Source organism: Mustela nivalis, assembly GCF_964662115.1.
Source record: "Mustela nivalis genome assembly, chromosome: 1".
Classification (NCBI taxonomy): domain Eukaryota; kingdom Metazoa; phylum Chordata; class Mammalia; order Carnivora; family Mustelidae; genus Mustela; species Mustela nivalis.
The window spans coordinates 212,991,388-213,004,382 of NC_139020.1; the positions used below are offsets into that span (position 1 = coordinate 212,991,388).

The 12,995-nt window shown below is 60.0% G+C and overlaps 1 protein-coding gene across 8 annotated transcripts in view; it reads right to left on the reverse strand.

The window, feature by feature from the left end:
• The window catches only part of UHRF1 (ubiquitin like with PHD and ring finger domains 1), a 50,527-nt gene that overhangs the window by 17,556 nt on the left and 19,976 nt on the right, over positions 1-12,995 (reverse strand). For 5 of the 8 annotated variants that reach the window (XM_082735161.1, XM_082735162.1, XM_082735164.1 and 2 more), the window contains exons 3-5: positions 9,716-9,882; positions 833-1,096; positions 193-347 (exon numbers count right to left, since the gene is read on the reverse strand). In XM_082735161.1, the coding sequence (XP_082591287.1) occupies positions 193-347; positions 833-1,096; positions 9,716-9,868 (572 nt within the window). In that variant the 5' untranslated portion in view covers positions 9,869-9,882. Of the gene's footprint in view, positions 1-192; positions 348-832; positions 1,097-9,715; positions 9,883-10,326; positions 10,482-10,564; positions 10,856-11,200; positions 12,769-12,995 lie in introns of those variants that run through there. The other 3 variants (XM_082735160.1, XM_082735158.1, XM_082735159.1) reach the window with 3 other exon arrangements.

Here is a 12,995-nt window from a genome sequence, read left to right on the forward strand (position 1 = left end):
AAGAAGTCAGGAAACGGGGTGGGGGGAGCGCATCTGCAACTAGCTGTCCCCGAGGAGGGGGTCCCCGTGAGGTCAGCCCTCTAGGGGTGGCCTCCTGGGTCGTTATATCCTGTCATGCCCTAGCCGGTGCCGAGCTCCAGGGCCCATGGACACAGCCAACACCGCGGCCTGTCCAAGTGCAGCAACACTCACTCGTCATATTTCACGTGATAAATGACATCGTCTTCCGGCGTCGAGCTGGAGCTGCAGGGCTCGTCCGAAGACGGGGCCTTCCTCGTCACCCTGACCACCTGGGCCTCAAACCACGCCCCCATGTTCGTGTCCCGAGCGTCAACATACTCATTGGCCTGCCGGGAACCAGAAAACACTCATCCAGCCAGAGATACCCAACATGTCGGACCCACAACGCGGACAAGAGGCTGCTTGATTTCCCGGGGGGCCGGATGCTTCAGGATTGGGACTCAAACCCAAATGACTATAATAGGATTTCTCAGCCATGGCCCTGAGGATTCTCTGGTTCTCCTTCCATTGGGACGGGCAGAGAGAGCCCCACAAAACCCAGACACGAGGCATGCCGTCAAGGATCAGTAAGGGACGCTGGATCACTCTGCGTTTCCACGGGGAAGCCTCGGGAGCACTCCCGCCGGCGACTTTCACAGCAGGACGGGGGTGCCCGGCCAAGGGAAGGACGACAGCTGGCCTGACCCTGCAGTCGGGCTACCAGAAAGCCAGTGTGATGGAGGGGCATGGGGCATGGTACCCGGGGCCCTGGGGGTGGAGAGAGCAGCCTTGTGGGGCGCACACTCAACCCCAAGCCTGCTGAGAGACTCACCTTGTACAGGCCCAGCTCCGTCTCGTCCCACGTGTCTTCATCCGCCAGGCCCGCCTTCCCATCTGCCTCCGAGGCCGCCTCGCCGCTGTTCGAGGACTTGTCGGACTCGCTCTGGCCCAGGCAGCAGCCCGAGTCTGTGTCCGACAGTTCCGAGTCCCGCTCCTTGGCGCTGCTGGCCGGAAGCACAAGGCTCTGGCGGACCAGGAGCTGGATGGTGTCATTCAGGCGAACGTCGTAGTCAAAGAGTGTGTGGCCGTCCTCCATCTGCACAGATCCCAAGACAAGGGTCACTGGCCTGCCGGCCACTGAGTGCTCCCCCTCTGGGTGCCCGGCAGCAGATACACCACAAGCAAGGTACCAGATCTGCCCTCGTGGAGGGTGGGATCCAGATCTACCACAGAACAACACTGCCGGGGCGGGGGCGGGTAACACAGTCACCCCTTTCCATCAGGACCCTCAGAGCCTCTCCAACGAGGATTCGCCGCGGCACACAGAGAACGTTCTGGGAGCACCCAGCATAACCAGCCGTGCTGGGTGCACCCATCACATGCCGGGGGTGTTTCTTAATACTGGGTCCAGTAACAATAAACGGCCTTTGGCACTGGAGCCAAACGGAGGGGAAGCCTGCCCGCCAGGGAGCGCCGCGTCACCTGGCTCAAAACGCCGCAGCAGCAAGCACAGAGACTCCTCGATAATCACTCAGGGGAGAAAATTAAGCCAGGTCCCTGCTCACCCCAGACACCAGAATCCAACCCCAAGAGGTCAGGCAGTGTAAACCAGAGTGACCCCCCAATATGGGCAAGCCACCCCCTCCCCCCACACAGTATGTGTATTTCAATGTGTGCAGCACCCCAGGACCTCAACGGGTCATGCAGTTACTGAACGCAGACTCCTGGGGGGGGGGTGTCTGTGGAATCCCCCCACTCAGGGGTTCCTGGCCCAGGGTGATTCTGCCTCCCTGCCAGGGGCCTGCCAACACCTGGGGTCATCTGGGTTATGGGAAGCTGCCCCGCCTCGCACGGTGCCGGGACCACGCCTACGGGGACCCAACTAGCCAATCTAGCTTACCCTCGGCCTTCGGGTGGTGCCGAGGGGGAGGGACGGGGAGAGACGCCCCCATCCTACCGGAAGGAGACGCAGACCCAACATCCGCCAGCTTCCCTGCTGGCCCCGCCCCTCTCCACGAGCTTCTCTCCCCCAATCGCACCCACAGGAGTCCCTGGTGGGACTGTGCTGACACCACTGAGGCCGGCCATCCTCAGGACCGCCCGGTGACAGTGTGCAAAGTTTTGTCATCTGAGCCACATCCCAGTGGCACATGAGGCCCGAGGAGTTCTCTTTTATTTGAAGCTGTCCCCCGGGCACCGCGGCACCCCACCAACACCTAGCAAGGCCCCTCCAGTGCATCCTGTTCTCTCCCAACATCCCTAAGGCAGGTCTCTGCCCACAGCGCCCTAGGCATATATGGGGTCAGGCTGCTCCCCGGGGGGCCATCCTGGGCACTGGTTGGGGAGACAGCATCCCCTGACCCCACACACTAGATGCCAGGAGCACTCCCGGTCGTGAGGACCAGAGATGTCCCCAGACATGGCCCAGTGTCCCCTGAGGGCTGCACTACCCCATTCAGAAGCAGTGTCCTAAAGAAAAAGAGAAAGGGGGGATGCCTGGGTGGCTGTCGGAAGGCCTGGTGGCTGTCAACAGGCAAGCGGCCCCTGGGTCACAGGGAAGGCGAGCTCCAGGGCCCAAAGCCCCTCACTGCAGCGGCTGCTGTGTCATTCAGCGCAAACCAAACATCTGGTGAATGGTCGCCCCCTCCCCGGGAGAAGGCCTCTGGACACATGGACACTTGCCTATAGCCACGGAGCTCCTGGGCACACCCCATGGCTTCACGCAGCGTGAGGGGGGAAGCCTCAATGCCAGCCCCCCACCACCACAGGACCAATGCAGGACAGCTGTGATGGGTAGTGGGGACACAGCTGGGAAGAGACAAGTCAACGTGCACACACGTGTTCACGGCAGCAGGACTCATAGCAGCCTAAGGGGGGAACCACCCGCGTCCACCAACGCGGGGGCGGGGAACAACACGCATACACACAACATGCCCCCAACACACAGTTAGGTCCCTCGGCCGTGGACAGTAGTGAGGCGCCCACACACATGGCACCAGGGACAGACCCCGAGCCCCTGATGCTCAGGGAGGGAACCAGACACAGAAGGCCCCAAGCGGTGTGAGTCCACACCCAGACCAGACTCCTCCACAGACAAAGCTGGTGACTGGTTGTCAGGGGCTGAGAAGGGACACTAAAAAGTATGTAGGTGAAGAGAATGTCCTAGCAATGCCGCGGTGATGGCTGCACGGCTCTGTGAAGACACGGAAAACCACTGGATCGCACCCTTGAGCGGGTGAATCATACGACATGTGAATTACGTCTCAACAACGCGTCGGGCTGGCTTTTTTTTTTAAAGGAGAAAAGGGAGTCCCAGAAAGATGCATAGTGGGTGACGCCAGCTCGGTGACATTCTGGAAAAGGCAAAACCGTGAAGACAGCAGAAGGATCAGTGGGGACCAGGGGCTGGGAGAGGAGGCGTGACGGACAAGGTGGGGCGCCGAGGACTTCCAGGGCCGGGAGGCCCGCCCCAGCCACAGCAGCGGGCCCATGTCACACAGAGATCCGAGCCGACGGGACGAGAAACGAACCCTAATGTCCTCTATGGGTCAACGTGGGTTCATCGCCTGTAACACGCACGGCACTTGGTGCGGACACTGGGAGCGGGGGAGAATGGCGGTGTGGGAGGCGGGATATGGGAGCAATCACCGAGCCTTCCTCTCGATGTTACTGAGGACCTGAGACGCACAAATACATACGTAAATACAAATAAGCTTATAAACATACAAATCCACAATAAACACGCTAATTTAAACAGACGAAGAAACACAAGTGTCCCCAGTGGAACTAGGAGAAGGAAACCAGCAGAAGGCGGGCCAAATGGCCTTAGAACAAGACTCATGCACCCTGGGGCCCAGCAGCTCAAGAGGCAGACACCCCTCGCCGCTGCTGACATCGGGCGGAATCGCTCTGCAGGGGGCCGTCCTGGCACTGCTGGGGGCTGAGCAGCAGCCCTGAGCCCTGCCCACACAATGCCAGAAGCACCCCATGGTGACAGCTACAGATGTCCCCAGACACCTCCCAGCGTCCCCAGGGGAGCACCATCACCCCCAGGGAGAACCCCTAAGCTAGACAGACCTTTCCATGTGTCCCCGAGACACGTACAGCGACCTCACAGCGCGTCCACAGCCTTATGTGCGGGCAAAACCATGGCCTTGTCACACGAAGGAGTCCACATAACTGCCTTGTGACAGGGAAAGCAGCAAAGCAGATGAGAGTCCCATACATGTCACGAGAAACAAGGACAACTCATGGGACGGGAAATGAAGCATAAATCAAGGCACCTGGACAGCTGAGAGGTGGCGGGAGGGCTGGAACCAAGCCAGTTCCAGACCGGGCCCCTCCCGCCCATGGCGGGTCAGGAAGCCAGGCTCTTGTCAGCTCCTGGATTTGCTCAGGCACAGGCCCTGTGGAGGAGGCCAATGGGCCTAGCGACGCAAGAATGCGGACAGAGGCACAAACAGGGCACGGAAGGGGGCATTCAGGCTGGGGGAGGCGGGCACAGGACTCTGCCTCCTGGTCACAAGCCACCTCTGGCTGCTTCCTGAAGCCATTTCTAGAACTTTCCAGAAGGGTCCCTGAGGTCAGCAGGAAGGCTGCACAACTGTTTGCTATAGGAGAGGGTATGTGCTATGTGTCCCTCTCCCCCGACCCTGCCTGCCCAAAGCTGTACACGATCATTTGGGAACCACGGGAGACAGGCTAGGCCCAGGCCTGCCTCACGCCAACGTGTATTACACTTACATTCATCATCAAGATTCTAAAGTTCTCGAGCGCCTGGCCAGCTCAGATGGAGGAGCACACGACTCTTGATCTCGGGGTTGTCGGGTTTGAGCCCCATGCTGGGTGTAGAGATTACTTAAAAATAAAGTCTTAAAAAAAAAAAGTCCAAAAATTTCCACCGAGGCTAACGATATTCATAAAAGCTACAAAAACTCCCCAACAGATGATCTACTCCTCACTCTCGAGGTCCTGACCTTAAGATTAAACCTGAAGTTTAACAACCCGTAGAGGCACACTTCGCACCGAAAATCCCTCAAACCTCCTATGACAGGACACGTGCAGTGGTTTGGGGCACGTAACCCTGTACAGCAGATTCAGGTCTAAAGACAAAACTGCCCACAGTGTTTATGTCTTCCTCTCTTTTTTTTTTTTTTAAGATTTTATTTATTTGACAGAGATCACAAGTAGGCGTAGAGACAGGCAGAGAGAGAGAGGAGGAAGCAGGCTCCCTGCTGAGCAGAAAGCCCGATGCGGGGCTCGATCCCAGGACCCTGGGATCATGACCCAAGCCGAAGGCAGAGGCCCAACCCACTGAGCCACCCAGGTGCCCATGTCTTCCTCTCTATCTTAATCCAAGTATGCCTTCTGGACATTTCAGGACATCTGGAATTTTCAACCACACGGACAGCATAAGAGCAAACTAAACACGTAAGTGATTTGACAGCTAAGCACATTGGTTCCTGTTGGAAACCGGGATTAGAGCTTCCCATGCCTACCGTTTCTGTCCCCAGTCTCTGTCCCCTCATAACACTTTTTTTTAAAGATTTTATTTATTTAACAGAGAGAGATCACAAGTAGGCAGAGAGGCAGGCAGAGAGAGAGAGAGAGAGAGAGAGAGGAGGAAGCAGGCTCCCTGCTGAGCAGAGCCCGATGCGGGGCTCAATCCCAGGACCCTGAGATCATGACCTGAGCCGAAGGCAGCGGCTTAACCCACTGAGCCACCCAGGCGCCCCCTCGTAACACTTTTAAGGGATGCTTTTCAGGGTGCTGGGTGCTGCCCAGAGGCCCAAGAGGGCAGGGACTCATGTCCCTGGGCTTGGCAAGTGGTAGTTCTTGGGTTGCCTCTAACCAGCTGTTTCAGCGAGAGGTGGGGAGGGCAGTGAGCCTCATACCAAGAAGGACCTACAGCTGGCGGAGGAAAGGGAGCTCTGATGAGAACCCGCCAGGCCGACCTGGGAGTCTGAGAGGGAGGAAGCAGGAAATTGCTCTGCCCCTCTTCCTGGGGGGTACAGCCCTGGCCGCTCACCAGTCCTGCTCAGCCTGCAACCCAGTGTGCACACAAGACAGACCGACAGGAACGGGGGGAAGACAATTCCATGCAGCAAGAGCCCGGATGAGGCAGAGGGGACACGATTTCCCAGCTTGGGGGCAGCAAGCAGAGAGAAGGGCACCTCAAAGCCACACGTGACTCGTCCACATCAACAAAGGCTCTTCAGGGTCTTCAGCTGGTCTCAGGGTGGACGGGGGAAGTGCTGAGACCAGAGCCTTTGCACACCCTGCCCTGAAGAACTCTGCAACACAGTGCCCTAGGGGACCTGTTCTAGAATGGACTAGAACAGGTTTAGTACATTCCACAGCAGTGCTGTTCCTAACAGCAAAACCTGGATCTTCAAGTAAGGACCCTGGATGGAAGCACAATAGGGCAGCCGGACAGTCTAGTCCACACTTGTTTTTGTAAATAAAGTTTTATTGGACTGGGACACGCCCCTTCATTCGCATCCTGTCTGTGGCTGCTTCCCTGCTACAGGGCGAGCAGCTCTCCTGGAGACAAATATTTATGTAAAGGGTTTGCTGCTGCCTGGCTTGGAGGCTTGCTTGGAGGGCATGCCCGGCGGGGAGCTCTCCCTGGGGAAGAGGACCCTCCCTCGCACCGCCTGAAGGACAGGGCTCTGCTGCCCCACTCGGCCCTTGGGGAATTCCGGGCCAGCACTCGGGAAAAGCCATTCTGAATTCAGGTGCTAGGACGCGGGGCACCCAGTCGAGGCCATTTCCAGGGCACCAGTTCAGACTGATCTTTCCGAGGGACCTTAACACGGCCTTTGAGGCCAGTGTGGCCGATTTCACTGTTTCCCTCGCGTCAATTACCTAAATTAGTACTTCTCAACTGGGGGCAATTCCAGACAATGAGCCCGCCTCCCATGTCAGTAGGGCCGAAGGGAAGAAACCCAGTGGGCGCTGATTTCCCGTGCCTTTACCTCGAGCTGGCCGGGCCCAGTCCCACACTGGCCACACTGGGAGAGCCGCGAGGAGCTTGGATGGCAGCCACCTGGGCTGGGGACACAGGGACGATTCTGTAACAGCCAGAGCCCTACACCTGAGCGAGCCGGAGTCCCCACAAATGAGAGCTATTGTTATTTTTCTGGGCAGCCAAGAAAAAGGCGCCAGATGCCTCTCGCCCTTGCCCAGGCTGGGCCTGCCGCCCGGGTCCCTGCCCCCATTCGGCTTCTTGTATTTCCGCCAATCAAGCGACATAACCGCCAACCTATTCAGCCCAAACAAGCCGGCCACGAAACCCTCCCATATCCTGAAGAAAGGCTCAACTATGTTCTGCTTTATCGGCTCAGTCAACCTCACGGCAGACCGTGGACTGCTACAACATGTTTCTTTAAAAGGCGGAAAAAAAGAGTGGGGTGGGGGGAGTGCGAAGGACTGCGAAGCCTCTCTAGAACGTTCTGTAAAAGCAGCTCTCCGCCCCCCCCTCCCCCCCCACTGGAAGCTCCGCTGCTTTCTATCGCAGTGAGCCTGGTCTGGTCTGTTTGCGGACCCGACTCACTGGGAGGTGCTGCCCTATGTCCTGTCTGTCCTCGTCCCAGCCCCCCACCCCCACCCGACAGCCAGGCCGGGGCCCCGCTGGCGTCCCCAGGGAAGTTGCATCACACTCTAGGCCTGGCTTCCTCGGCCGGAAGACAGAGGCGGCTGCACGTTCCCTCCCAAAGCTGCCGAGTGGGGAAGAGGAGCGCCAGGCAGGGGAACGGGCGGCCTTCACGGAGGTCATGGGGGAAGCAGGAAGCCTGTGCCAAGTGTGAAAGCGGGCTGTGAGCAGGCGGCGTCAAGAGCTCCGTCTCCAGCGCTGACGGCCGGCCAGTTGCAGGTACCCGCCTCCGGGCTCCCACACACAGGTGTTCCTGTGCTCATCAGGCCTTATAACTTTCACAGGGGTCCTAAGGGCTTTCGTATGGGTCAGATCTCAAGTTAGGAATGAAGGGAGATGGGGGTTTGGGTACATGGGTGTAGACATCTATCCAGACGCCAAATGGTCTGCCTGATGCGTGCGTATCCCACTATATGCCAGTGTTGCCTGAACAAAAAAGCAAGACCCGCAAACCCGTCCCGGACTCTAGTTAACGGCAGGCGTAAAGTGCTCGTGCAGCTTACGTTGAAACGCACTCCCAACACCACCACGGACTGGTAGACAGACAGGAAGACGGAGAGAGCGGGGCTGACCGGAATGTGGCTAGATGCCAGGGCAAGCTCTAGGGGTAGGTGCTTGGGGGTTCATGGTGGCTCCAACTTTTCGGCCAGGTGGAAATGTAACAGATTTGTAACAGCTCACAGATCCTCCCACTGGGGAGGACTCCATCCGATCACGTCTGAATCACACCGTGACAGCGGAGCAGGCACACGCAGAAGGCGCTCAGAAACTCTGAAAGAACCCTCTGCTGAACAAAGAGATCGAGTGGGCTAATCGAAGTCGGTCTGGATGCCACAAAAAATGAGCCGTGGGAGGAGGCGGGAGAGAGAGAGACAGCCCCCTTGGAAGAGCTCACTCGGGGCCCTGCCTTTGCTGACTGCATAGGCCATCGGCGGGACCCGCGTCCCCTCCCCGGGCAGACGGGTTAAAGCAGCTTCTAGAAACATCCAAGTCATCGCATCTCTCCCAGGAAGGAGGGGAAAGGTCTCCAAGGGCACCAGGAACCCAAGAAATTAATCATCAGGTCTCATTTCGAGTTAAGCACCCTGGAGACTCCCCGCCCCCAAAAATCCGGCTGGTCACAGAGTGTTTATTCCTCAACAGAGACAGCAGATGGCGGCAGTACCCAGTTCAAAATGCGACAACAACAAAGTCAGGCACGCGCAGCCCAACTGCAAGACTTTCAATCCAGGACACGGTCCCTGCGCCCCCGCTGTCCCTACCGTGCACCCCGCTCCACGACGGCCCCTGCAGACGGGACCGACACTTTGTGCCTTACCACCTTAGCTTCCCTGTGGGCAATCCCACTCACAGCAGCATGGGCCGTGCCCCCAAAGACTCCGACAAAAACAGAAACCCCTCACTCCCCCTGGAGAAAGAGTCCCAAACGTGGGCAGCTGAGAAAGCCAGGGTGGCCATTTTAAACGCTTCCAGAGGCCGGGGAGAGGGCGAGAAGAAAGGACACAGAAAAGCGGGGCCCGCAGACCCCGAGGAAAGCACCGAGCTCCGCTCGCTCCGCAGAGCAGGCCAGAGCGGCGGAAATTCCTGACCAGCAAGGCCATCTCCGGCCTCCGAACAAGCGGATCCGAATTTCTCAAAAACAGACCCTGTGGGGGTCAAACTCTAACTGGGCGCAGGCTGTGGGCCATCGGTGTGTGTTTCAAAGGAAAACCCGATCCCTCCTGTCCTACTGTCTGAGGAAGCATTCTAGGCTCTTCCTCGAAATTCATCGGTCCTCCATCGACCACCTCCAACTTCCTTTTCTAGAAATTACATTGAGGGCAGCGTCAAAAAAAACAGGGGAGGCGGACTTAAAAGCCCAACGGCTACGGACTGGAGTGCCAGCTTCCTGCCCGGTATGTCGATCTGCAAGCGGAGCCTTTGTTCCTGGCTCAGGCATTTGAGGTTTCTGTGGAGACGTGAAGCGGGACCGGACGAGGGGCGGGGAGAGTATATGGACGGTGCCTGGACCAGGCAAGAACAAAGGTGCAGGGCGGGCGGCAGCCGGCTGGGCGGGTTTACCTGCTTGCCCCTGTAGAAAAGCCTCTGGAGGCCGGGCTCCACGTGGAAGACCTCCTGGATCTTCCGCCTCAGCTCCTCCACCTTGGTCAGCCTGGACAGCGAGTCCACAGTGTGCGTCACCTTCCCGTCCATGGTGCGAACCTGGATCCACATGGCGCCTGCTGGTGCTGCGGGCGAGAGAGCGGGACCCCCGGGTCAGTGGGGCTGCTGCCATCTACACAGCGAGCCATGCTCGGGTCACCTTGGCTTTTGTCCAGTCTGCGGACGCTAGGAAACTCCCAGGACACCCTCCCGGCGCGCGGGTCCGCGGACTAGCCAGCCACAGCTGACCAGGGCCCCGCGGAGGAAATGAAGGAATTAACGCGTTAATGACCGTGACGCCGGAGGAGCGAGGCGGGAGGGAAAATGCGGGGACAGCGAAGGGCATCTCGGACCACGCAGTCCAACCCGCTCCGTCTTTCATGGAGGGGAGGCGGAGGGGACGGGACGCGGGGGAGCAGGGAGCGACCCACACAACGTCCAGAGGAAGGAGCGCACAGCCAAATGGCGAGGGACCAGGCTCGCTCGCTCGCTCGCTCGTTCATTCATTCATTCCCTGGGTTAATACTGACGCAAGAGGAAAACCCAAAAGTCCGGCGCGGGTTGGAACTTCGGAAGTCCCAGTAACTCAACTAAGAGGGACCGAAAGGGAAGGACCACCGCCCCCCGGGACCCGGGAGCCCCCAGCCCCGGGCGCCCGCGGCCCCCGCCGCCCCCCCGCGCGCGTGCGCGCGACACGGCCGGCCCCGCGGTGGTCATGGCAACCGGCCGCCCCGTCCCGTCCGCCCCCGCGCGCGCCGCGCTACTCACCTCGGCCCGGCGGCGGCCCCGCGCGCCGGCTCGCGTTTCCCGGACCCCGACCCACGGGCCCAGAGCCCCTCTTATTCTCCCGCCCGCCCGCTCGGCCACGCCAACTAGCCCACGCCCACCCCCACCGCCGGGACCGGCCGAGGGGCCCCGCGCTCCAAGTCCCGCCCCCCTTCACTTGAGCCGACCCGCTCATTGGCTCCGCCGCGCCCGGCTGCCCCGCCCAGCCCGCTCCCCATTGGCCCAGGCGCGCCCGGGGAACTAAGGGCGCGCGAAATCGGGCTCGGGCGCGACAATTGAATCGCGGGGCACCCCGCGCGCAGGCGCGGAGCCTGACATCCTCCCCTGCGGCTCGCCAGGCCCTCCCCCCACCCGGCCGGCGCGACCCCCGCGGGGCTCTGGGTATGTTCCCCTCGCTCCTGCCGGCGCCCGGGCGGCGGGGGACGACTCCCGAGGGCCGGCAGGGCGGGGGCAGAGCCCGAGACGGCGTGGAGAGCAGCCACGCTGCGGGGCACGCGTGCGCCGGTACTGGCCGCGCGTCCCCGGGCCACTCCCGAAAGTTTTGCAAAGTCTCTGCTCCCGGTGCGCCGGGCCCTTCCCCCGGCCTGCAATGGCAGCCCGATCAGTCCGGAGGCTCACCTCTCGGCCGCCCCGATCCACTCTCCTGCCTGCGCGCCTGGCCCGGCTGGGGATGGCGATAGAAACGCGTGCGTGGCCCCGGACCCCGCGCGGACCTGCGTGCGACCCGGAGCGCCTGGACGGCCACCACTGCCCGCCGCGCTGCCAGCTGCTCTGATTTTTTTTCCCGCGAAAACTCGGCGTTTGGGAGTTGCGGGGCCGCGGGAGGCCGCGCCAGGGGCGGGCTCCTGCTTGGTGATTGGCCGCCGCAGTGGCGGGAAGCGAGAAAGGGGGTGGGGGGCGCCCCCTCCTCCGTCTACCCCCACTCCGCCCAGCGGGCCACGGCCCCGCCCAGCCCTGCGCGCTCTGCTGGGCGCGCCCAGTGTGCAACCCGGCCCAGTGGCGGGAGCTGGGCGCCCCCCACTCTGCGTGTCCCTCAGGAGCCCTAGGGAACCCCGGGGCAAAGACCCCGGGTAGGGGATCCCCTGACCTTTTAAGTCCCTTTCCCACAGCCCCTCTCCCGGGGCACGGGCACGCACTGACCAGTAGGGCAAGGAAGGCCGGAATCAGTGTTTAAACGCTTTAGTAGAATGTGGGGGCTCCTCTCAAGACTGCCTGTACCCCGATGGCCAGCCTGATGGCCCCAAGCTCCCATTTCCCGGCATCAGGGCCTGCTAGAGCTCCCCACCCTACCCACCCCGCAGGGCTTGTTTGCTGGGTTTTCCCGCCTCGTTTTCCCGCCTTCTCTGGCTGTCCAGGCGGGCAGGACTGCCCTGCCCCCTCCGCCCTGCCTGCTCTGCTCTGGCCAGTCTTCGCGGGCACAAAGTGACCCATGCTGGGCACCTACAAAGCGCCCGGACACAGTGTTTGGATGTAGGGGCGAGGCCCAACAATGGGTGAGGCCAACCCTGTTGGTGGTTTCTAGAGGGGTAAATTCTTGTCTGGAAAGAAAGGCAAAAAAATGAGTAAGTAAGGCAAATCGTTTCAGATACTGGTAGGTGGAATGAAGACAGGACAGTAGCTGGAGAGGCATGTGGGGGTGGGCAGAGAGGACATTCTGGCGGAGGTAGAGAGGTGGGCCTCTGAACGAATGACATTTGAGCTGAGATAGAAAACAAGGACAGATGGGTCGAGGAGGGACAGGCAAGCTCAGAGGCCTGAAAAGACTTAGAAATGTAGGGGGAGCAGCCAGGAGGCCGGGGTAGCTGGGCAGAGAGGGGACAAGCCCACAGAGGTGTCATCTAAGGCCTCAGGGGGTCTCTGGTCTTTATCTGTTGAGAGCAGTGAGCAGCACGGGGAAGGCTGTGAGCCAAAAAGTAGTGACCTCCACCTTCTGCATGTACAGGTTTTTTCGGACCCAAGCAGAGTCCTTTGTAGGCACTGCTCCTTCTTTACCCAAAGGGTAGATGGAACAATGTCCTCCCCCCCCCCGCCCCCAGCCAGAGCTAGCCATATCCTAATCCCTGAGCCTGTGAATATGGTAGCGTCCACGGCAAAAGGGACTTTGCCAATGAGATCGGATTCAACATCTTCCAGTGGAGGAGATCCTCCTCGATGAGGCAGCGTGGTCCAAAATCATCACAAGGGTCCTAACAAGTGAAGCGAGAGAGGCAGAAGGACCACGTCAAAGAAGTGACAAGGGAAGTAGAGGTTGGAATGATGAGACCAACAGACAAGGAACGTGGGAAACCTATAGAGGCCAAAAAGGGGAGCGACAGATTCTCTCCTAAAGCCCTAGGACACCTTAATTTTAGCCTCTTAAGACCCATTTAGGACTTGTGACCTCCAGAACCGTAGGAGAATGAATTTGTGGTTT